Source organism: Pyricularia grisea, chromosome I (assembly GCF_004355905.1).
Source record: "Pyricularia grisea strain NI907 chromosome I, whole genome shotgun sequence".
Taxonomy (NCBI): domain Eukaryota; kingdom Fungi; phylum Ascomycota; class Sordariomycetes; order Magnaporthales; family Pyriculariaceae; genus Pyricularia; species Pyricularia grisea.
The window spans coordinates 5,086,277-5,109,917 of record NC_044973.1 but is presented as its reverse complement, the minus strand read 5'-3'; the positions used below and the strand labels follow the sequence as shown (position 1 = coordinate 5,109,917).

The following is a 23,641-nucleotide window of genomic DNA, read 5'->3' as shown; positions in this document are numbered from 1 at the left end:
TCAACTGGAATTGCCGACTTAAAATCCCACGCGGCGTTGTACCAGAGGGACACTGGCTCTACGCCGACATGAAATATATGACCCCCAGTATGGCTGCAGATCTAAACAATTTGCTCGACGGGGCGCCGTGGCCGCTCGAATGGCCGCTCGACCGAGAGTCACTGAGACTAAAGTCACAGAGGAATTCTAGGGTGTTTCAAAGTTGAATAACTAGCTTTTGCTGGAATGTTTGGAATATACTATGGAAGGGGTTTTTTTCTGGTGTCAACTATCGCATTCAATCGGGCCCCTATTATAACTTGCGCTGAGGAAAGCGCTCTTGCTCGAAATTTTTAATAAATTTGCTAAGTTATTGAATACCTTGCGTTACGTGTATTTTCGAACTGAAAATGCTCTAACGCAGCACTGATAGCGGAGGGTATGGAAATTACCCTCGTAGGCTGTCGTTATTGTAAGGTGACAAAATTACTTAGGCTGCTAATGCTGGAGTAATGTTTAAGACAACATTCTTTTTCTGGATCCTGACAACAAAAAATGCAACAACTAGGTTCTGGGTTGTAATTGCTTGATCACCTCTCATCTTTTTCTGTCACATCCTGATACGATATTTATAGAGCGAAGCCCAATCTTGGAAATGCAAGCCGGCTCCAATTTTCAGTAAATTGGAGAATAATAATGAGAGCTTTAAAATTCTCACCTACAAGGCTCTTCCTTTATTAATAATACTTCAAGAATAGCTACTGAAAAGCTAAGCTAGGTAATTCAGGAAAAAAACTTTATTTCTTACGTGAGATATTACTTTATTCTGCGGTGTGTAAATGGTTGACAAGATGTACTTTATACTACTCTTTTTGATACAAGCAGCGCCGCAAATATATCGAGCGAAGAAGTCTTGCAAATGTAAGACAACTGGTACAACATTGTGGGCAGGTGGATTTAGTGTGTAAAAAGGTAAATCTAACGCTATATGCTTCGGCCACCCTATTGTCTCGGCCCCCGTCTCAATCCATGCGGTAAAACCCTATTAAAAAGCTTAATCACATTTCGTTTGGAATGGCTGTTGTCATATGTATTTTATTCATTGACATTGACGTATTTTAGAACCCCTTTTGATAATTTTGTAGATTTATTCTCATCTTCACCGGCCACCCAGAAATTGTAATTATACTTGATATACAGTCAAACTATCTGGTATTTACAGTGTTCCATTTTGCACGCAATCTTGATTCATAAACCGGTGCAAGGCATAGGACGGCTCCCGTCGTATTCAAGCTGAGACTTTGCACGCCCACCAAAATGTGTTATAAGTTTGGGGTGCTTATATTGACATACAGACATATACCTCGCCACTATAAGCAATGTGAATTATACTTAACTATAACACTGTCCAATTACACTTGGGTATAGACAAACCACGGCTATCTTAATGCTTTAAATCGATCTCGATCTGCTCCTTCTTGGCCTCGACGTCTAGCTTTGGAGGACCTTCGAAGATGTTAGAAATCTCCTCGAGGGAGTGACCCTTCGTCTCGGGAAACACCAAGTAAACTACGACAAACTGGACAACGATCCAGGCGACAAAGACCGTATAGAGACGCCACTGGATGCTCTCCAGGCCGACCGGGACGGCAAATGTAGACAGTATCATGAATGAGAACTGCACAAAGTAGAAAAACGACAGGCCGCTGGTGCGCATGTGGTATGGCAAGATTTCGGGGATGTAGAGCCCCAGGTTGCCGTTGAAGCCAAAATTGTAAGCCGGGGAGAATAGGTAGAGGAATACGACAACGGAGTAGCCGGCGGCCACGTTGCTGTTGTCGCTCGCAAAGACGGCGCTGCCGGCCGTGATGCAGATGACGACGATCCACATGGCGACGAGCGAGCACAGGAACATGACCCGGCGACCGAGCTTCTCGGGCAGAGTGGCGAAATAAATGGCCGTGAACCACGAGAACATCTGGCTGGTGGCGTTGATGAGCGTCTGCTGCAGGTCGGTGCGGAGTCCAACCGAGGTCAGGATGGGGCTGAGGTAGTAGCTGACAAAGTAGTAGTAGTAGTAGTAGTATTAGTTAACGCCGGGCTCGGCCCGGCTTGTTAGCCGGCCGTTAGCAACCTCCCGAGGGGTATCTCGGCGCGCGTTCTATCTTCTTTATTTACACAGGGGGAAAACAAGGAGGGCAGAGGCGGATCGTGCCTGACCGGGTTCGGGCCCGGTCCTGCTTAGGGGGTTAGTTCACTGACGCGACCCCGTGCCTGAGGTGCACGGAGGGTTCGTCTGTCGGCTTGTGCCGTGAAGTATGGGTGAAAAGGCAATAAGTCTATTCCTCGTCTGAGTTCGAGTCGCTTACGATCGGTGTCCCTAGGCGTAAAGTGCGTTCGTGGCGCGCGGGGCGCTGGCGGGCCGCTCTGGGGCGGGCGCTGAAATAGTTGGTGGCTATCGAAAACGCCTCAAAGCTTTTCGGTTGCCCGAGGCTTGTCTGGAAGAATTTGCGGCGTTGGCCGCGGTCTGGCGGCCCGACCGGCCGGTCGTTATCAGGCCACGGCCAGTTTCTCCACACCGCCCGCGAAAAGCGGCAGTGCACCGGGTGTTCAGGGGAGGTCCGTTTCCAGCACCAGGCACACGAGGTGTTTGCATCCTGGTGGTTGAAACGGTCATGGTAGGCTTTGAAATCGCCGTGGCCGGTCCTCATGGCCAAATAATGGCCCAGTAGGGGTCTTGGCAAACGCAGTTCCTCGGGCTCCTTTCTCGGTGTGTATTGGAATTTCCATTCCCTATATGCGGGGGACCGTTCACAAAGTTCTTTACGCCACCAGTCCTTTTCTATATTCGAAAGAATGGCTCTGAGGACCGTGCCGGCACCGCTATACGTGGTTTGCTGAGCCCTCGGGTCTGGGTCCGGCGGTCCGGCGGAGCCGGCCTTGGCCAGCTCGTCAGCCCGGTCGTTTCCCGGGATTCCCTGGTGCCCAGGGCACCAGCGGACCCGAACCTCGGTACCTTGTTTTCGGAGTAGATCGACAAGGTCATGGAACTCCAGAAAGGCCCATTGGGACGAACGCGGCGCGTCGCCTCTAAGACCCCAAATAACCGAGGTGCTGTCCACACAAATCCAGATCCGGGCGCCTGGCTGGGCCTTGGCTACCGCCTGTAGCCCTCTTAGGGCGCCAATCGCCTCGGCGTCGAAAACGTGGCTTTCCGGCGTAATAGATGCGGAGCCTGCGGCAAATTCCAGGCCCGCCCTAAAAACGGCCCATCCGTACCCTATTTGGACGCAGTTATTTTCGTGTTTTTCCGAACCATCCGTATATACCACGATATCGTCAGGTGATACCATGTCCAGCCATTCGATAAAGCGGCGGGCCGCTTCCTCTTTTGGGACTCCTCCGGTGGGGTCAGTGCGAGAATCCGGGGCATTGCGAGGTGCGCGCAACTCTAGTCTCCGGATCCGCGGGAGAAGTTGTGCAGCCGTTTGCAGGGTCGTGGCCGAATGGCCCGAGTTGCGGGCACGAGGTGTCTCACGCAGGCGGCTGACAAGGGGGTGCCCCTTGTCCGCGAGCCTTAGTCGGGCGCCGTATTTCAGGCGGGTGTAGGCCAGCGCGACGCGGGCCGAGGGTAATCCTGCGTCCCTGAGAACAGTGGACGAGGGGGTGGTTTTATACGCCGGGAGGATTGCCCGTGCCGCTAAAACCAGCGGTTTGTTCAGTGCTTTGAGGAGTCCTCTTTGCTTGTGCGCTGGGTTGTACCATGCCTCGGCTGCGTAGGTGGCCGATGAACCCACGCATGCCACCGCTGCCTTGCGAAGTGCAGCCGCAGGCGGTCCGTATCTTACTGCCCCAAAGCTTTTGAGGTGAGCAGCGACCGCCATTGCTTTGGCAGCCCTTTCGGCCACGTGGCGGCGCCCGTCTAGCCGTCTAGTAGCTGACAAAGGCGTTGCCCGACATCTGGGAGCAGATGGCGGCCCAGACCATGATGAAGATTCTCTTCCTGACGGCCGGGGTCCCGGTTACAATTGCACCTGCAACTGCCCAGATGCTGTTCACCTCGGACTCGGCATGGAGGGCCTGTGTGATCTCCTCATACTCGAGCCTGACCACGGGATCCTGCTCGTTACCTTCACCGTGGTAGTGTACGAGCATAGTTAAGGCTTCTTCCTGGCGTCCCTTGCTAACAAGCCACCTCGGCGATTCCGGGACAAAGAACACGAAGGCAAGCTGGATGATGTTGGGCAGGCCTTGAAGACCTGAGGGAATCCTCCATGAAGCCTCGCCATCGATGCGGAAAGTACCAAAAGTCTGTTTACAACACAAGTTTCAGAACATGTAATTTTTCCCAAGACATTTAGAGCCCAGCAAAGACAACGGAAGCATGCCCAGCAATAAAAAGAAAAAAAAACTTACCGTCCAACCCGCACAAATAGAGCCAAGCGAGTACGATGTCAAGAACAGAGCCGTGGCCGTTGCACGGTGAGAGGGATGAGCGATCTCAGTGATCCAGGGGGCGCCCACACCGGCAACGATGACGCTACCGGCACCGATCAGCAGTCGAGACACTACAAACATGGCGATATCCTGGGAAGCTGCTTGGAGAACAGCACCGATGAGGGAGACGACGGCGCCCAGGCAAAGGCCCCAACGACGGCCCCAACGATCTGCGACGGGCGAAATGAAAAACACGCCGACGATACCGCCGAGCGGGTAAGCCGCGTTGAAGATGCCGAGGGTCGCTCCGGTGGGTGTGCCGAAGTAGTTGCGCCAGTGTGTGACCGATTGGAGACCATTCATCATGGACCCGTCGAAGCTGTGGCGTTGCGGTTGTTATCAGTCCAGAACACGAGGGCTATCGAAAAAAAAGACAAGTAGGAAATAAGACTCACCCTTGAGAAAAGATGGACAAGAGGGGGATTATCAGCCACAGGTTCAGAGCGCGCAGGTTCTTGTGGCGCCACCAGTGCTTGAGATCAACAGTGGACTGAGCCTCCAAGGGAGTCCGGGCTGGAGCATCAGAGGTGCCGACATGGTCATGGATGCTCATGATGGCGGTTGTGTATTTCCAAAGTGAGAGCAAATGTAGAGGCAGATGAGTGTCAAGTTCAGGACAGGGGCCTACGATTCACGAAATCTTGTTCAAAAGTACTGCGTCTCGTTGTGGGTGGAAGGAATGAGGAAAGAAACGGGGCTCCCTGATCGCCAATGTCTTTGGGATTTAATAAAACTTCGCTTTGAATATTCGCAAAGCAGATGCAACAAACTTTAGTTAGAACCCAAGCTCAAACTCTGCTCACATGTAAACCGTTCGAGCAGTACCCCGGATTTTCTTACCCCGACATTAATCCCCGAGTTGCGAGTGTCATGGGGTCACTAAATGCGGAGGTGAACTCGATCCTGTCGCCTTCGGGCCACATTTGCGCGAGGGTGTGTGACATGCACACTTTTCAATTTCATTCAGGGGCAGGTGTGTACGGTACTGGTTTGTAGGGGGGTGAGCCACCGCCTCAAGCTACGACCTAAGTCCCCACAATGGCTCTCCTCCCGTGCATGTCTCCCCACTTGGCACTCAACCGAATACCAACAGCCAAACACACCACAAAAGTGCCCGATTGGACCCGAGTCTCCGTAATGCACATGCACTCCACTCACACATCACAGTAGCAAAATCTCGTTCAACTGTGGAGTATGCGTTTTGAAGCCAAGCTATAGCAAACCAATCTCGTACGTGCTAGGTACTCTTTTCGTTTTTTTTTCTTTTTTTATGTCGTCCCCGCAGCCTTCGGTGTGTATTGTGCCGTGGTTCTAGACCTCGGGTGCTATGTGATTGATCTTCCCAGGTATAGCCTTGGAGTAGCAAAATCTAAAGCGGTCGGTATTCCACAAGGGCCACCAACGGGTCCTGAAAACAAAGACGAACAAGAATCCGTATTTGATTACCTGCAACATCCTTCACTTACCTGTTGGTCTTATGACTTTTTAGGAAATCTAGAGGCCAAAGTGGTAAGACTCAAGGCCGGTATTCCACCTAGAGACCACGGACGGACAGTGGCAGCTAGGTAGGAACTACCGCCGCATTCTGCGCGTAAAGTCCAACCGAAGCCATGGCCCGGTCACGGAAAAAGGCTCAGGTCAGATAAATGCGACAAATGAAGATATACGAGGCGTTACATGGTTGTAGTCTAGGCGATTGTTTGCAAAGCCGTCGGTGCGGAAATTTCGTGATAGCTCAAAAGCTATCCCACCAGAGCAAGGGTTGAAGAATGGGACAGGAACGCACGTTGACATGCTATATTTTGTTCAAGTAAAATATCTATGGCGAAGAAACAGAGTCAGACGAAACGACAAGAACAAGCTCACAAGTCGTGTCAACCATGCGATCCTCATTCCCCGGCAGCCGGACGTGAACAGCGACGGCCCTGGGTGGCTTTGGGTCAAACCTGAGAGACACCTCGGTGTCTCCTCCTTGCCTCTGGGCCCAAGACACATGCGCGACCCCGGTCAGCCCTCCGTCCACCATGCGCATGGGGCAACTCGATCTGAAGTTTGTATAAAGCGCGAGTCTCGGGGCGAACACGACCGACGACCATCCCGGGCCGCCCGGCCGCACACCCGCGACTTCGGCGGTGAATTCGTAGATTGGCGCGCTGCCCCATGCGTGGCAGTCGGACCTCTGCGAGACCTGGTCCTCCTCCCACGTCGTCACATTGAGGGCCAACTGTGCACGCCACGGCTGCCAGAAGCGGTGGAACAGGTCGTTGTACACCGCACCGCCGGCCGCGCCGAGCGCCCGCAGCGTGTAAAACGACGCGGACACGGAGCTGCCGACCAGTGGCCTGCCAGCGGACAACGGGGATGGGTCCAGGGTCCGGCGCATTAGGTGCTGGGCCTCGTCGTCGCGTACGGCGCCGCTCAGCACCGCCCAAGTCTGCGCCATTTCGCTGTAGTCGATCATTTCATCCGCCTGTGCGGCTACGCCGTCGGAGAAGAAGCTGCCGTCGAAGCAGTGTTCCCTCACGGCGGCGATTATGGCGTCAGCGCGGTCGAGATACTCCCGGGCTAGCGAGTCGCGGCCGGTGGCGGTAACGACCGTGGCCGCGTGCCGGAGGGCGTAGGCGTAAAGACAGTTGGTATATGTCGAGATGCCTGTGCGCTGGGCGAGGGGAGGGATACCGTAGGGTCGCCACTGGTCCGCCCAATCGGTGAAGTTCCAGATGCCCGGCCTCTCCTCGTTTACGACGAGGCCGAGAGAGCCGACCCTCGAGCCGAAATACGCGAGCACGGCGTCGATGACGGGCGGAAAACGCCGGAGGAATGCCACGTCGCCGTCTTGCTCGTAGTGGTCGGCCACCATGCAAATCCAAAAGAGGGAAAAGTTGGGGATGAGCTGTGGCACGTGCGACGGCGACCGGCTCGCCGTCAGACCCGTGGTCGGCTGGAACGAGTTATGCAGCTGCAGGATGGCCTGGCGGGCAAGCCGGTCGTCGCCTGTCAGTCGATACGTGAATAAGATAGAGCTACGCGTATCCATGGCATACTGCAGCTGCTCGTAGAATGGACAGTCCTCGTAACAGTCATGCATGCAGTTTCTTAGCGTGCGGATGCTGGTCTCCCAGAGCTTGGCGGCATCTCCAGAGCATTCTACCCTGGCCTTGACGTCGAGGGGATAGTTGACCGACTCGACCTCGAGTCGTCGGACCGACAGCGGAGAGGTCCCAACCTGAATATTCACTCGAATGAAGCGGAAGGTACGGAAGTGGAAGGGTGAGAACACTTCCTCGTCTTCGTCCTGTGGCTGCTCACATTCGCTCCCTTGAAAGAAGTACGTATCCGAGGGCCCAAAGATATTCTTACTCGTGTCCCTTCGGTTACCCTTCCGGCGCAGGTAGGGAACGAGCTTGGGTGTATCTTCATAACTCTCCGAATAGGTGATTCGCAAAGAACTTCCTTCTGCTCTGGGCCTAGTAAAGCAGTATCTGATAAATGCCGTGGTGTGGGCCGCCATCTCGAGGTCCAGCTGGTGTTCGGAGCCGGCGGGTAATTCGAGGGCCTCTCCTCCTTCCTTGAGCAAAACACTCTCCCATGACGACTTGTTGATGTCACTCCGCAAATTGTGCAGGTGGCTGAAGGTGACCGTCTCCCGGGCTTGCGGTGGTATCATCCTAGGGACCAAAGGCCAGGGGGCGGAATTCCCCGTAGATGTTTGGAACTCGTGCAGTTTCGCCGGGACCCAGTCCCAGCTGCCTGACCTGCGACGGGCTATGTGTTCGTAGATGTGCAGAAAGTGGTCCTCGGCCTCATTCACCGGAAGTGTAGTGTCGGGATCGATGGCCGACTCCCAACAAGTACTGCTGGCGAGCCTCTCAGCCCAGTCGCCCTCTTCATGGCCAGGCACGACGAGCCTCAAGCCACCAACGGGCAGTCGAGGAAAGGATATGGCGTGGCGCGTGCTGTGGAAGAAACGAAGCACGACGACCAGTATCCGGTTCGGGCCCGACACGAGAAAGGGCGCAATGTCAACCTCATCGTAAAACCACATGCAAGAGTCACCCTTGACGGGCCCAAATGTGACTAGATGCCCGTTTACGTAAAGCTTGTAGCGCGTGTCGGCCGTGATGTGCAGGGGTAGAGACGACGGCAGCTTCTCTTGGGAGTCAATGTGGACGGTTTGCCGAAAATGGACAAACAATCCGGCTGTGTCTGCTCTGTCTTCGGAAAAGGCAGGGTGCCACATCCAGGTTCTGTCCTCACAGTGACCGGCAGCCATGGTGCGTGCGTGTGGGGCAGCCAAAGCTTTGGGGTAAGTAAGGGATAGGCAGGTAGTTAGGTATGATGTTGGCTTCCTCCTTCCTGCAGCTCACCAGGTGATTGTTTAGTCAATTTTGTCCCTGGGCCTATGTCAACTGAGCAGATACAGCGCAGCAATAAAATGCTTCTTATTTTGGCATAAATTATGTCAAGTGAGCCAAAGAAAAAGGTGCCGTTGCACATTGTTACAAATGCCATCCACTGCACTTGATCTCATGGTTGGATTCGGTGTGCGTTGAAAATTTCCAATAGCTTCATCGGATGACATTACCCCGAGCTGAACCGGGGAACTTGCATCGTCTGTATCCCGCTTAACTGATTCGGTGTGCTGCCTCGTCAACTCTGAAGCTCGTTCTTTTTGTCAACAATCCCTGTACCTCGTTCTCTGGGCTTAGGTCCCGCTTACTTGGTTCGCACTGCAGGTTCTCTTAGCCCCATAAAACTCGTTCTTCTCGTTCTGCGATCCATCCACTGGAGACTCGTTCTCCAGGCCTCGTTCCCTTTAACCTGGGTACCCCGCACTCGGGATTGCGGAGTAAGATTATTTCTATGGAGTACATCGGATATTAAACCGGGCCAACACACCCAGGTTTCCCCATCTTACCCTGCCTACATAGCGGTAGGGGTAAAAATCCCCGTCCCGGAACTGTACATAGTAAGCATAATGTTGTGAACCTAGTGGGTGCTCCGGGTTGTGGTACTCTTTTTTGCGAAAAAAAGAATACAAAAAAATAAAAAAAAAAAAAAAAAAAGAATTAACTAGACAGTTGGTACGTGAAGCTCCCCGGGGACAGTTTGGTTGGTAAAGGCCCACGCACACACATACGGTGGTAAGTGGTCTTCTCTTTTTTCTTTTTTTTCCTGCCCTGTATTGCGGTATATACTTTAGACATATGTATGCGTTTTTTGACAACAATTTGAAGAATCGGCACAATGGGGGCCAGATTGAAGTACTCATGAGATCCGTCCTGATACATAGCATTATTTTCTTTCTTTTCACCAGCAGTTATAGGGGTCAGTAGTACCCTACATCCCATAGGCCCTACATTGCGGAAATAAAAGTAGGTAGGTACTGACTATGGTGGCGGCAGGAAACAAATCCGTACTCCCACACTGTGGCACAATTATGTTGGCTTGGTAAATATCCCCAAATTGGGTCATCCGCAAATTAAATCGGCAGAAGGCAGTCCCATAGGAAAGCAAATCAGTGTAAAGCCTAGACATACACCCAAGGTTGCAGGGTGTTCTATTTACCATTTTTCCTTGTTTTCCTTCCTTTTCTTTACACAACGGCCCGGGACATCTCCGGAACTTGTCCACTCACGTGGCCATGCGTCACTGCTATAGCAAAGAATAATCTGTCTACTAATGAAATAATTACCCCGTATTGCCCCATGTTACCCCATATTCTCATTCTGCACCTCGGCCACTTGGAGCATGCCAGCATGGCAGGTGTTCAACACCCGCAAACGTTTTCCTAGAAACGTAAATCGAATTACGCAGGACTTCTTGGCTTCGGCCAATCAAAGCCCGAAAGGAACTGGTCACCGGTGTACAAAATACTCGAGATGAGGACGAAATGAAAATGGGAACTTATTCCTTGCGGTCCATTTTCCGGCCTACCACCTTTCTATGCCCAAATTTGTGATTCGAGCTTGACAGTCATCGCAGACAAGATGGCTAACCGCCAATATCTCGCCGTCCTTGCCGCCACTTCGGTCTTGGCCGCCGGCCCTTCCTATCCAGTCCCGGCCTCTGCTCCATCGGATGCGGTGCCTCTCAATCATGCACCCGTTGGCTTGTCGTAAGTCTCCCATGGTATCAAAGACCGACATCAAAATGAGAGCAATAAACTGAGCCTCTTTTGCAATTTTGTCAGCTTCGAGTTCTTCATGTGGCCGTCGTACATGAGTAACATCACACCCCCTCTGGAATGCATCAAACACTTTGATGATATATACAACCAAAAGACGCCTATCCGCATAGGCGGCACGACGCAAGATAGAGCCACCTATGATCCTGAATTTGATGGATATGTCTCATACTCGGTGGCCCATCCCCTCGATGCACCGATGGAGCTGGTGTTTGGACCCAAGTTCTTCGATCTCATCAGTGGGTAGCCCGTTACTGCTAAGCCTTTACGAGGATGAGAGGAATTAGCTCTGACGATTCCCGAATCATCATCGCAACAGCCGAAATGGGTGCACCTACCACCATTGGTTTCAACCGTGGCCACAACAACCGCACGAACACCTTCGCCGCCGCCCTGGAGCTGAAGAAGCGCGCCCTGCCATTCATCGATGCCATTGAGCTCGGGAACGAGCCAGACCGTAAGCCATCTCAAATTACAGAATCACCACCACAAAATATTCTGCACAGAGGAAGAAAGAAAAACAGATTTTCGCTGACCGGATTCGGCCCAAAGTATACCTCGAGTTCTGGAACCAAACCGTCGCCGTGCAAAGTCCGCCTTGGAACGACACGCAAGAAGGCAACGACGCGGCGGACTGGGCCCAGGACTTCAAGAGTCGTTGGGGATCTCCCCTGCCCATCCTCGCGGCGGGAGGCTACGCCATCCCCTTCCCCTACAAGCCGAACTGGCCAAACTTGCCCTACCTCATCTCCGAGGCCTACAACCAGAGCGTCAAGGCAGCCACCAAGGAGTACAACGGCCACTTGTACGCATTCTCCAATCCCGATCCCGGCGATCTTGCCACCGAAATGGCACACACCAGGGTGGTGGCGGATCTTTCACTTTTGCCCATACAGGCCGCGCTGGCAGACGGAAAGCCCTACATAATTGGTGAGAAGAAAATGTCCTTTTTTGTGTCTCGGGCATTCACCGGATCAATGAAATAATGAAAGCTGGGCAAACGCTAATGGAGGGCTTGTGTTCTAACAGGCGAGACTGGTTTCCATGGTACCGACTTTGAGATGGATGCCCAGTTCGGCGGCGCAGTTCAAATAGTTGACAAGACGTTGCGAGCCCTTTCCTTGGGCGTGTCGCGCCTCTATTATCACCAAGGCACAATCAACCAAGGTATCTTTGTCCATTTTATCCAACAAACCCATCTCAACCAACCCCCTCCCGCAAATAAGCACGTGCATAACTTCCTGCTTACACCCTACTCCCATTGGGCAGCCTTCTTCAACTGGTGGCTCGACAACCAGGTCAACACCCCTTTTTACGGAGGTTACACTGCCGCCCTTGCCGTCGCTGGCGGGGACGAGATCAATGCAAGCGACTACGGGACCGACCTGTTCGCCCAGTACGTTATCTACAAGGACGGCAAGCCGCTAAAGGTCGTCTTGGTCAACACCGACTACTACTCAGGCTCGGGCACCCGCAACGTCACCCAGTTCACCATGACTGGTCTGACCGTCGACAAGGCTTCGGCCATTCGAATGGCGGCGCCATCGAGCGTCACCGAGACTACTCTAGATCAGGTTGATGCTTCTCTTGAGCCTTCGATCGGAGGTGAGATGCCCAATCCTTTTTTTTCACTGGAACCAATTTGATCTTGTGGTTGAAGGAATTACCACCCCTCGTGTACCGGGATTTACTAACATAAAATACAGGTCAGTACTTTGCCAACGCGGACTGCTCCATTCAGGGAGAGCGGAAAGTCGAGGAGTTCGAGGTCCAGGGAGGCCAGCTAGTGGTAGACGTTGCTGCTTCCGAGGTGGTTATAGTCTATTTGTAATGATAGCGGTGTTACTAAAACGATCCCACAGAGACAAAGTCTGCAATGTAAGAGCAATTCTATTCCAATTGGTAAAGTTAGATTGTTAAGGGGAAAGAAAGCATGCAGTCCCAGTCATGTTCGCCCGACCAAGTCAACAATTGGATTGTCTCGTTTTTTTCCTTGTGTAATTTTTAAACTTTACCGGTGGTGCTTTTCTTGGTAGGCTTGGTAACCTTGGTAGGATTCGTGAGGAGGGATTCCCCACCTGAGCTAGGGAATAGTAATACTACTATTAGCTCAACCACTAGACCCCAGTAGCAATAATTGAAGTGGTTGCAAATCAGGGGGGGCTATACTATGCGTAGCAAAGCTCCAAGTTTACCACCTTGGGTTTCCATTAATCTAAAAGAACCCACCGGTGTTGAACTCTTACGTAACAGAGGACTGATCTACGGTCGCATGTGGCAACATTTTTCTATGCTGCCTAAAAGTGATTACTACACTACTTAATATCCATCCTCATACAATGCATGATATCCCGAGCCAACCTCCTTCACCTCTCCGCTTTTTGGAAGGATAATCTCTGCTCTCGAGTTGGGCGGAACCCACACCTCCACCAACAGCTGTGCTCCTTTTATCGACCACTTACACCTCACCTCACCATACCCACTCAAAAATTTCGTATCCGCGTGCGTGATCCCCCCTCCAGGCACGGGCGCCACCGTAATCTTCTTCCAGCCTGGCTCTGCGGGCTGCAGCCCTCCCACCGTCTGGTGGACCCAGTCCGCCACCGACCCGAAGGAGTAGTGGTTGAAGCTCGTCATGCTCCCCGAGTTGATGGTGCCGTTTGGTAGCATGCTGTCCCAGCGCTCCCACGTCGTGGTGCCGTTCATGACCACCTGGTACAACCACGACGGGACCTGGGTCTGGAGAAGCATACGGTAGAAATCGTCGGTGGCTCCGACGCTGCGGAGGGCCGAACCGATAACCGGCGTTCCTGCGAAGCCCGTCCCGACGAGGTAGTTATTGTCCGCGACGATGGATCGGAGGGTCGAGGCGGCGGCGTCGCGCTTGGCCGGGTCGGTGTATAAACCAAAGTAGAGGGAAAGCGCGTAGGCCGTTTGCGTTTGGTTTGCTAATACGCCGTCTTCGGTCATCCAGGCCTTTTGAAACTCGCCGATGAGAGAAGCGTGCTGGCTGCGGTATTGGTCCGCCTGTGCAGTGTCGCCGAGCGCGGTGGAGATGTTGGCCAGCAGCTCCGTCATGCGGACGAGGTAAGCATCCGCGACGAGGTGTTTGGAGGTGGTTGCGGCCGAAGGGTCGTCGGGCGGCGATGCGGGATCCAGCCAGTCTCCAAACTGGTAATTGCTCCGGTTCCAAAGGCCGACCTCGTTGCGGGGGAGGCCCTTGTCGATCCAACCGCTCGCCTGCGGCAGGTGCTCCTCGAGCATGCCAGCGTCGCCGAAGAAGCGGTACAGATTCCAGGGGTTGCCGACGACCACGTCAGACCAGAAAGCTGCCCCGCCGCCGACAGCAACTGGGACGACGGTGGGCGCGTTGGGGATAAAGTGCCCTACCGTCATGGTATCGCCGACCGACATCTCGGACCAAATGTCTGTGTGCCAGCCACGGAAAAAGCCGGCCGTGTTGTAGAGGTAATTGGCGGTCGGGCCGAACGCGTGGACGTCTCCCGTCCAGCCCTCCCTTTCGTCCCGCTGGGGGCAATCGGTCGGCAAGGAGAAGAAATTACCTTTCATGGACCATACGACGTTTTCGTGAAACTTGCTGAGCAGTGAGTCCGAACATTCAAACCACCCCGTACGTTCCATATCGCTGTGCACCACCACGGCGGTGAGAGAATCGGCGATGGATAGCTGGTCCCCCGGCCAATTCTCAACCTGCACATATCGAAAGCCATGGTACGTAAATCGAGGCTCCCACGTCTGCGAACCTTTACCGTTGAGGGTAAAGGTGTCGGTGGCGTTTGCGGTGCGGAGCGGCCGAGTGCCGAGTTCGCCTTGGTCCAACACCTCTGCGTGCTTTATAACGATGCTTGTCCCACTTGGCCCTTCGACGTTGATGCGTAACCAGCCGACGAGGTTTTGACCAAAGTCAACTAGGGTCTTGCCCGAGGGTGATTTGAAAACAGAAACAACTTTTCGCTCCTCGAGTTTGCGCAAAGGAGGGCCGTCTGGAGGCGTGAGCTGGCCCTTGAGGGCGGAGAGTTGCTTGGTCGCGAGCCAGGTCTTGTTGAAAGAAGGGCTGGACCAGCCCTGCATTTCTTCCTCAAGCCTCGAGTCGTACGTCTCTCCTGCATAAATTCCAGAGGCAAGTATCGGACCATGGTTTGCCTTCCAGGTCTGATTTGTGGGCACGACGATGGTGGAGTTGTCCTCCTTGGTGACGACGAGGAGTGCGTAAAGTCCAATCGTATCTCCCCAGTTGTTATTCGGCACATAGGTTGGATAATCGGGATACAGTCCACCAATTATACCAGAAAACCAGCCCTCACCGACCACAGCCCCAATGGCGTTGTCACCCTCCTTGATCATGTCGGTTACGTCGTACGTGTCATATACCTGACGATGGTCGTAAGATTGCCAACCAGGAGCAAGGACGTGGTTCCCGACCCGCTTCCCGTTGATCTCGGCTTCGTAAATGCCCAGACTGGTGATATACAGTCGCGCAGATTGGATTTTATCTTTGACGGAAAAATCTTGGCGAAAGTAAACGGGTCGTTTGACACGATTCGTGTCGAGGGGAAGGTCTGCGGCAATTGGAACTGCGCCTTGCCAATCTTTCCCAGACAGCAAGCCCGTTTCGACAGTCACCCAGTCGGACCAGGGTGTGGACTGCTGTCCATCCTTCCCGTGCGCTCGAGCCCTGACCGAAACCTGCTCGGCGCTTTTGAGCGGCTCGGCGGGCCAGTTGACGAAAAGAGATTGGGACGAGTTGAAGGAGTAAAAGTCGGAAAACTGACGGGTTCCTTGGACGTTTCGACCCACTTCAATGTCGAAAGCGCTCTGCTCCCAGTCGGAAACGTTGCCGTCGAAGCGCCATGAGATGCGAGGTGATGCCTCCGCAATCCCGATGGCCTCGCGGTGATGCTCAAACGTCAGCTGAGATATGGACACAGACATTTTGAGATGTGCACGTCTCGAGCGAATCGTTCCAGTGACGATTCCCGTTAGGGGTCAAAGCAGATAATGTACCACTCTCGAGTTTCTCAGAGCCACAACGTCGGGTCCATTAGAGCAGGGGGCTCACCTCGGTTTATCGCTACATGTTGTTCCGACGACACTTGGGCCCGTTTTAATTTGAGTGGGCACTAACATCATCATGTCTTACTCCTTAGCTCGCAATACTACCCGAGGCGTCATGTATTTTGTCTTTGTGTATGGGTATAGAGTAAGCTGTATGGAGAATGATGGTGGGGAATTTCCACGCTTAACCTCCATTCGGTAAAGGAATGACCTAGACGTTGTCAGGCATACCAGAGTACCACGCGAGGTCGTTTGCCAACGCTCGTAAATGGTTATGTGCTAGTCTAGTCGATGCGGAGCTAACGCGGGGAGGAAAACTGGGGAAGGAAGTGGGGGTGGGGGCAGAGCGGGCTGTGGAGTAATAGCTCCTATTAGGTATTTACTCCATTTTTTGGCCCAATCATAGCCGGGTTACAGAGTATGGCTTCTCTCAAATTATTCCAGCCGATTCACGTCGGTTGATTTATTCGAGGGTAACTAAGGAGCAATTTCGGAGGCCGTTAAAATAGTAACTTGTGAAAAATAGTGGTAAATTAAGGGCTAGACTATGTATGCAGCAGCCACTTTACCCTACTTTCAAGCATGCATCGGTCGTCTGCTCTGGCTTTGTCTGGGTGCCTTTTGGATGGAGTTTTCGGTCAAGTTAAACAAAACGCATGTATTGACAAAAGCGGCAGCGGCCCATAGTACAATGGCTGTAAATACTACGCTCATACCGTAATTTGATTTGTCGAACAGAACCTGACGTTTCCGGCCGGCCCGATGCCTAAAAGCCGTAGCTCATACGTATTAATCTGTTGAAAAAAAAAAAGAAAAAAAAAAACAGACGAGTCCTTCTTATAATTATACTACATTACGATATACGTTATAAAGGGCCAAAACAAAAGTCATGATTTATAACTGCCGTTATTGGGTGTTTGGCTATGGCATGGCTTATTACATGGCGGGACAGATTTGAGATTTGGGTGAAATTCGACTGGGGTAATATTGCCAAACGAATTAATTTAATATTCGTATTAAGTGGCCCCAAAGTAACCGCTGGCTAACTGGAGGTGACTGTTGTGTAATCTGACCCCACTTTAAGAGTCATGTTAGTATTATCAATTGTCAAATTACTTTGTCAATAGCCAGTATATAGTCTATTGTTCTTTTTACAGCTGGACTTTCCCATATTTACTAGAGACTTCGTTGCAGCCTTGTTTAATATCAGACTAATCGCTCCATACATGTTAAACCTCATATAAAAGGCGGTCGGCTTTTATCTTTTAATCGCCCTTTTCATCCTCTCAAGTCGGTCTGTACAAGGGTGTGTTTATTTCACGACGAAGAATTAAAGAGACTTATAACCGGTTACATCCCTCTCCAATATTAATAAATGTCTATACATAAAAGTATGTAAAACTTCACAAAGTTTTCGCATATATCCACCTTGCCGACTGCACACGACCCAAAATTTGTAACACGGTCGCAACGGTAATTTTATACACATTTTTAATTGTGGCAAACGCGTATAGGAGCATATCCCAATCAAATATACTTGTCCGTCGATTACCAATAAACAAACGCGGGCGCGCGCGTTCAAAGTAAATAAAGGGGTGTATGGATGGTGTACAAAATGGTGTGTTAATAATAAATTATAATAGTTAGATTAAAGTTCGTCCGTTTATTTAAGTTTCCAATTATAAACGCGTTATAACGTTGCTAATTTTAAATATATTTCTAATAAAGGGAGTAAACTCAAACCTTTTAACGCGCATAGTTAATAAACTTGGAGAGTTCTCCTATTTATTAATAGCAGCGTATGGTTCGTGGGCTTTAAACCTGGTAATGGTACGACTTTGAAATACCAATAAACGTTAACGCAGGGATTGAAGTATATGTTGTTAAGTACGCAAACCAAGGCGTAAAGAATAAAAAGCCTATATATAAAAAGGAAAATAATATTAATAATATTCGGTATGTGGGCGTTTACCTGGTTGAAAGATACGATATATTAATATAAAAAGAATATATACTCAGGATTCAAATTAACACCGCTAAAATATATCAACAGGGTGTAAATAATATCAATACATATATGCAGTAAAAATAATAATAATAATAGCAATAACGTTTGAATTGGGATTTATGCGTTTAATTCTTTGATTAAGTAATAAGTTAAGGGCAAGGCCGTACGGGCGAATTGCACGTCCCCGATTAATGGTATGAGACGAGAAGAAGGTTTAAAAGCTCACCTTTAACTTATTAGGAAGAATATGCACAATATATTTATTTTTACCATATAATAACTTTTTATGAATTGATTAATATAACTAAAGGCCAATCAACAAATAGTAGTAGTAATATTTAGTATGTGGGCTTTTCCCTGCTTATATATTATATTTTAATAAAACGGAAAAACTATTTACGGAACAGCTAAATTAAAAGCTGCTGGAAGTAGTCAAGCAAAGTAAAAGAATGCGTTTAATATATTATATATTATAAACATAGTAATTATAATACGCGGCATGTGGGTATTTCCCTCGGTTTATAAGAAAATTCGAACATAATAGAAAAAGGGACACGTAGAAGTTAGATTAAAGCGCTTAAACCGGCTAAATAAGTAAGGTAACGTGTAAGTAATGTAACATATATATAGTTAGAATAATGTATTATTTATAGGCTTTCATTGCTTTTATAAAGAAATATAATATACGTTACTAAATACATAAGTCAAGGTGTATATATTTACACAGCTACCTACAAAGGTTACAGCTTTCTCCTACTATAATCACTTCTTAAAACCACTGCGTTTTTATTTTCCCCAAGTCACAACTCTCATAACCTTTCTCTAAGTAATCTTCTTCCTTCCCATGTCCACTATGCGTTACCTACTCATTTTGAAACTCGTTTGCGCCGCGCTCGCCGCTCCCGCTCCCGCTAAGCCTTTGTTGAAAGAAAAAGAAGATTCTTCAAATCTTGTTACAAACGTTGGAGTAATCGAAACTGGTCACAGCAGTCCGAATATTTTTAAACGAGGTTATGTTACGAAATCCTGCAGTGACAGCCAGCAAACGTATATAAATGCAGCTATGGCAAAGTAAAATATTAAGTCCAAAGTCCAGCTTCTCGGAAACCTTTGTGCATTTATTAATTTAACATTCTTTCAGATGCAAAGCATTTGCCGATAGTGCTTATTACGCCGTTAAAAACAACGATAATCTACGGAAGAAATATTTTAAAACCAGCAGTTCCACACATATTGAAGCTCTTCAAGATGCCTTTTGGGAAATTGAAAAAGGATGCGATATTAAAAGAGATAATATCGCTATTATATGTGAGGACAATGGCGTTGATTGTCCCAAGGGAATTGGTGGTTTCGCATATCCTTCAGAGGATAAAGTTCATTTATGCCCTCTTTTTTTCAAATATGGCGTTCCTTCGTCAGCCCGTACCCTTGTACATGAGATGTCACATCTCAAATCCAGTAAGTGGACCCCACAGATATCGAACGAGTTCGGATTCAATAAAAGTAACTTTCAATCAAAATATAATAGTTAGAGGAACCAGTGACCATGTTTACATGGAAAGCGGTGATATTTTAGCGTAAGTGTGGTTAAATAGTTAATCTTATAATATTTGAAGAAGATAACTTATTATTTTATAAATATAGGCTCGGTCAGGAAAAAGCCCTTTGGAACGCTGATAATTACGCCTGGTTCGCCTACCATGCTCATACAGACGGCGGTTCATCCTCCCAAAGCCACGGCTCTCCAAATCCCAGCGGCGGTTATCCATATCCAGTCGCTCATGTGGCTCCTCCCATCGGTGGTCACTCACACCCTGTCGGCGGTTATCCATATCCAGTCGTTCATGTGGCTCCTCCCAACACAGGTTATTCGCATCCAGGCGGTGGTTATCCATATCCCTACCCTGCTCCCCATCATGGTGGCGGCGGTTATCCATATCCCTACCCTGCTGCCCATCATGGTGGCGGCGGTTACTCAGGCCATGATGAATTTTTGGGTTCCCAACAGCAAAACTGTGCCATAATGTAAAGGTGCGACTCCGCACCTGACTGGTACATTCCATTTATTGATAGAAATCGGTTGATCGCTGCGATTGGTAGAACAGTATAACAAATGAAATCGGCATTCTAAAGCAAAATAACTAGCTATTTGTAACTATTTGAAAATTGTGTAAATTTGTTACAATCTCTGGTAAAGGTGGTTGTAAAGTAATGGCGTATGCACAAATAAAAGGAACGCCTCACGTTTCAGGGCTCAATACTGGGAATAATCGTCAAAACAATAAAAGCCTGCTGAATAAATTAAATGCAACAGGCCAGGCATATTTATGGTTTCTGTTGTTCATGGGCAGACATGCAAGTGGGTAGATCACGTGTGGGAACACGTGAGCTCTGCAGATAGTTACAGGAAGAGAGTTACCATGCATGAGAATACCATTATTTTTGTTATATTGTTTTACCAATCGCAGAGATCACTACACTCCTATCAACAGCTTCAAAGATTTTATCAAAGCTAAAAAAAAAAACACTTGGAGCTGTTTGCTAGCAAGGAAAGAAACAGTGGTTGTTGTCTATTACCGATACCATCAATCATGCGTAGAACATTACTGGATTCTTGCGAATCTGCATTGTCTAGTGTTGCAACCTAGTTATTGACCTAATCTTTTGAAAACGGTCTAGAAACAGCGTGGACTGGCTGTTATTTGCGTCATCGGACACGGGCGGCCAGTTTGACATTCAGAGGTGGCTTTTCCCAGAGGCTGAATATCTTTTGCCTCTCGATCCAGCCCTGGCTGTTTGATTCCACAGATAGCAAGTCAAGTGACCAGACCGTCTTGGCCAGAATGAGACGCATCTCCGCATTTGCGAGGCTAAGTAGACAGATTTAGTGTCCTATCACGGCTGTAATCCAGCGCAAAGTAATGGAACCAAGAGCAAATAGATGAGGGAGCGACTCACTTCTTCCCAATGCAATCCCTAGGTCCCACGCTAAAAGGTTTGAAACAGGCCTTGTCGTCATTCTCAAACTCGGGCGGCGCGTCCTTCAGCCAGCGTTCGGGGATGAACTCGAGCGGTCGATGGAAGTTGGTGGGATCCCTGTACATTGCCCACAGGTTCATGGTCAAGCTGGTGCGGGGCGGCACAAGTTGCCCGGCGACCATGACGCTTTCGTTACCCGACGTGCGGAATAGGAAGTCCGCAGCTGGGGGGTATAGTCGCAAACCTTCCTTGACTACTGCGTTCAGGTATTCGTGCTGCTGGACATTGACTAGGTTCATATCGTTTATCTCTGGGAAGTCGGTTCGGATGATCGAGGCCAGCTTGCGCAGGACATTAGGATTTTGTAGCAGGAGATATACGGTTCCCGAGATCATCGTTGCGGCTAAGAGATTGCTTGTTAAAGATCGTGTAAAGTTGGCAATAGAGTTGTTCTTGTCCTATTCAGTGTCACTCACTAGTCTCACTTCCGGCGACGATGAATGTGATGGCTGCCATGTAAATCTCATCTGGAGACATGCTTCACGCGTATCCCAAAGTTGTGTCAACCTCAAGTCGAGAGAGAATGAGAGGAAGGAACAGATAGACATTGCACTCACCCCTTTTCGTCGTCCTTCTCATGTCTCAGAATATAATGCATAAAGTCAGGCTTGTCTGAGCCCCGTTCGATCCTTTTCTTTGCAGCTTCGGCGCCGAACGCCACGGCCGACCTTTGATGCTCTAGCATTTGTTTTGGAATGCAGGCCACAGCGAGCTTGGTGGCCCAGGCAGGGAGGCGTAGGAACTCTCGTATAAAGGTGAACACTTTCAACGTGGTGAAGACCGACTCCAGCCAGGGATGAAGTCTCCCTGACTCCAAACCCCCAAACGCCTCGCCGAACGAGAGATCGCCAATCAGGTCCGTCGTCAAAAAGTTGACCCATTTGACTATGTCAACAACTCCATCCGCCTCCTGCGCCTCTCTCTCAAGGGACCTGATGTACCGATCTGTATGCTGTTGGATGAAGGACTCTTGCATACTGAGCGCCTTCTCTGAGAAGGCATGGGCCTGTGCGCGGCGAAGCCTCCGGTGATCGACATCATTGGCAGTGGACTGCGTTGACAATGAGTCAATACACAGCTATACACCCTTTCCTGACCGTGGTTGAGGATTGGTACTTACAATAGTATCTACGCTGTCTGGAGGAGCGACGTAAAACTTGGGATCTTTGGGGAGATTACCAGAGTTACCGGTTTTCTTGAGGCTGTATATGTCTGCACAGGAAAAAGGAAACAAAAAGTAAAGAAAAAGGCTGAATATTAGCACCAACTTATCAAGTGAGGTACAAATTGGCGACCGTCCACATACCTGACCATGCTTGGCCGTCAGTGTACGACAGAGTGTCTGGCGTGATTCGCACTACCTGTCCGTACTTGTCATGGAGCTCTTTAACCCTAAAGGTCACATCGCCGCGAAAGATGGAAATCGTGTAGGGCAGTCGACTGGCAGCCCGATACCAGGGGCCGGGGTATTTGCGGAGAGGGTGGAAAAACACATTATACACAGCCCGGCAAAAGGCATACACTAGGCACTTTTTGGGAGTAAGACAAGGGTTAAGGTAAGCGATGGGACAGGCATATTACTGAGGAACTAACCGTTACAGGTATAATGAACGCTAAGCGAGTCAAAGACTCTAGGGCCTCCATATCCGCTTGGTTGATACTTCAAATGCCTAAGGGTCTCTTTGTAAGGAGTCTGTTGCAATCCCAAAGGGTAAGGCGAGGAGGTCCAGGCAGTTCGGACGGCTAAAACAATTAGCAATTATTATTATTTATATATACTAATATCGGGGTACAGACTGTCCGAAATCCCCGAATCGAATAACGCATAATGAAACAAAGGAAAAGTACCGGGACTTGTATAATGAGGTAAGATGCGAGTATGGGTATACTTGTACTACCCCGCTACGTATGTAATGATGGTTCGGTTGAAACCGGATTGGCAGTACTTTGTTTCTTACTCGAACCGGGTTATGGACGTGGGGCTAGTTTCAAACGAACCTAACAAACGAGCTAGGGTAAACGAACGAGCCAGGTGAACGAAGCGGATAAACGAGTTGAACGAGGGGCTGAATTTGTGGGTCTCACTAGCTTGCAGCGGACGGTTTCAAACCTCATCCATAGAATGTTCCCATTTGCCATACCAGTCACCATCCCGACAACAAGAGCTATGACGCAATTCTCTACTGCTTCCATTGTATTGCAAATAATAAAGGCCCAGTTTCGTAGCTTGCCATTATCGGGCTACTTTCAGCTGCCGGCGGCACGACTCGTTTGAGTCCACGCCGTACCTGAGGTGAAGAGTATGACCGGTGGGCCCCTGTGAATTAGCGGGTCCTCACTCTCGTCTTTGGCCAATGTCGCGGGGCTGGAGACGCTGGAACTGTTCGATTCGGCTCTACTATCAGTATTAATCGAGGGCATGGATGGCTTGGTCTTCGTTTCGAAGGGCCGGGGGCGACTCGTCAACTACTTGTTCACTTTCTGGAGTTCCCGGCCATTATCCGGATCTCCAGCTGATGTATGCGAGAATCAATTGGTCAACATCAACTATACTTCCAGAAACCAATGGAGTTAGCTTCAAATCCACAAGGTAGATAGCAAGGCTAATTCTGCAGCCCCGCTTTGCTTTCCACTCCGGTGTAATCACTTGGGCTACTTGATATTCCCCGCAACAAAAGTTGTGTCGGTTAGCATTATCGTTGTCTTGTGGGGAGGTGGGGTTGTACTCGACTATCTGTACAAAGCTCATACGTTTAGGTCTTAGCTATGCTCAACTTGCTCCTCAAGTCTCACCAGGCACCCGATTTTGCCCCCTAGAATGTAATACAACGTAGCAGTGGCAGTTTTTGTGTTCA

General features: G+C 49.9%; 7 protein-coding genes across 7 annotated transcripts; 2 read left to right on the top strand and 5 right to left on the bottom strand.

Annotated features, from left to right (window-relative positions):
- Nucleotides 1-1,423: 1,423 nt before the first annotated feature.
- Nucleotides 1,424-5,029, bottom strand: PgNI_06553 (uncharacterized protein; the record flags this gene model as incomplete). Its single annotated transcript, XM_031126576.1, has 4 exons — nt 1,424-1,957; nt 3,988-4,290; nt 4,396-4,795; nt 4,872-5,029. 4 exons carry the CDS (start codon nt 5,027-5,029, stop codon nt 1,424-1,426), a joined length of 1,395 nt encoding a protein of 464 aa, XP_030982797.1.
- A 1,189-nt stretch (nt 5,030-6,218) lies between these two features.
- Nucleotides 6,219-8,749, bottom strand: PgNI_06552 (uncharacterized protein; the record flags this gene model as incomplete). The annotated part of the gene is made up of 2 exons (XM_031126575.1): nt 6,219-6,271; nt 6,343-8,749. 2 exons carry the CDS (start codon nt 8,747-8,749, stop codon nt 6,219-6,221), a joined length of 2,460 nt encoding a protein of 819 aa, XP_030982798.1.
- Nucleotides 8,750-10,466: 1,717 nt separating this feature from the next.
- Nucleotides 10,467-12,726, top strand: PgNI_06550 (uncharacterized protein; the record flags this gene model as incomplete). The annotated part of the gene is made up of 7 exons (XM_031126573.1): nt 10,467-10,594; nt 10,670-10,902; nt 10,983-11,120; nt 11,216-11,593; nt 11,693-12,268; nt 12,370-12,452; nt 12,718-12,726. The coding sequence occupies 7 exons, from the start codon at nt 10,467-10,469 to the stop codon at nt 12,724-12,726; spliced, it is 1,545 nt and encodes a 514-aa protein (XP_030982800.1).
- Nucleotides 10,871-11,146, bottom strand: PgNI_06551 (uncharacterized protein). The gene is made up of 2 exons (XM_031126574.1): nt 11,002-11,146; nt 10,871-10,926 (listed from the first exon to the last, which is right to left on the bottom strand). Exons 1-2 carry the CDS (start codon nt 11,095-11,097, stop codon nt 10,921-10,923), a joined length of 102 nt encoding a protein of 33 aa, XP_030982799.1. The 5' UTR covers nt 11,098-11,146; the 3' UTR covers nt 10,871-10,920.
- A 256-nt stretch (nt 12,727-12,982) lies between the features above and the next one.
- PgNI_06549 (uncharacterized protein) lies at nt 12,983-15,616 on the bottom strand (the record flags this gene model as incomplete). The annotated part of the gene is made up of 1 exon (XM_031126572.1): nt 12,983-15,616. The coding sequence occupies one exon, from the start codon at nt 15,614-15,616 to the stop codon at nt 12,983-12,985; it is 2,634 nt and encodes an 877-aa protein (XP_030982601.1).
- Nucleotides 15,617-18,591: 2,975 nt separating this feature from the next.
- On the top strand, nt 18,592-19,279 carry PgNI_06548 (uncharacterized protein; the record flags this gene model as incomplete). The annotated part of the gene is made up of 2 exons (XM_031126571.1): nt 18,592-18,818; nt 18,889-19,279. 2 exons carry the CDS (start codon nt 18,592-18,594, stop codon nt 19,277-19,279), a joined length of 618 nt encoding a protein of 205 aa, XP_030982600.1.
- A 1,175-nt stretch (nt 19,280-20,454) lies between these two features.
- On the bottom strand, nt 20,455-22,430 carry PgNI_06547 (uncharacterized protein; the record flags this gene model as incomplete). The annotated part of the gene is made up of 7 exons (XM_031126570.1): nt 20,455-20,617; nt 20,706-21,129; nt 21,203-21,264; nt 21,344-21,837; nt 21,907-21,998; nt 22,093-22,315; nt 22,380-22,430. The coding sequence occupies 7 exons, from the start codon at nt 22,428-22,430 to the stop codon at nt 20,455-20,457; spliced, it is 1,509 nt and encodes a 502-aa protein (XP_030982598.1).
- Between the last annotated feature and the right edge of the window lie 1,211 nt (nt 22,431-23,641).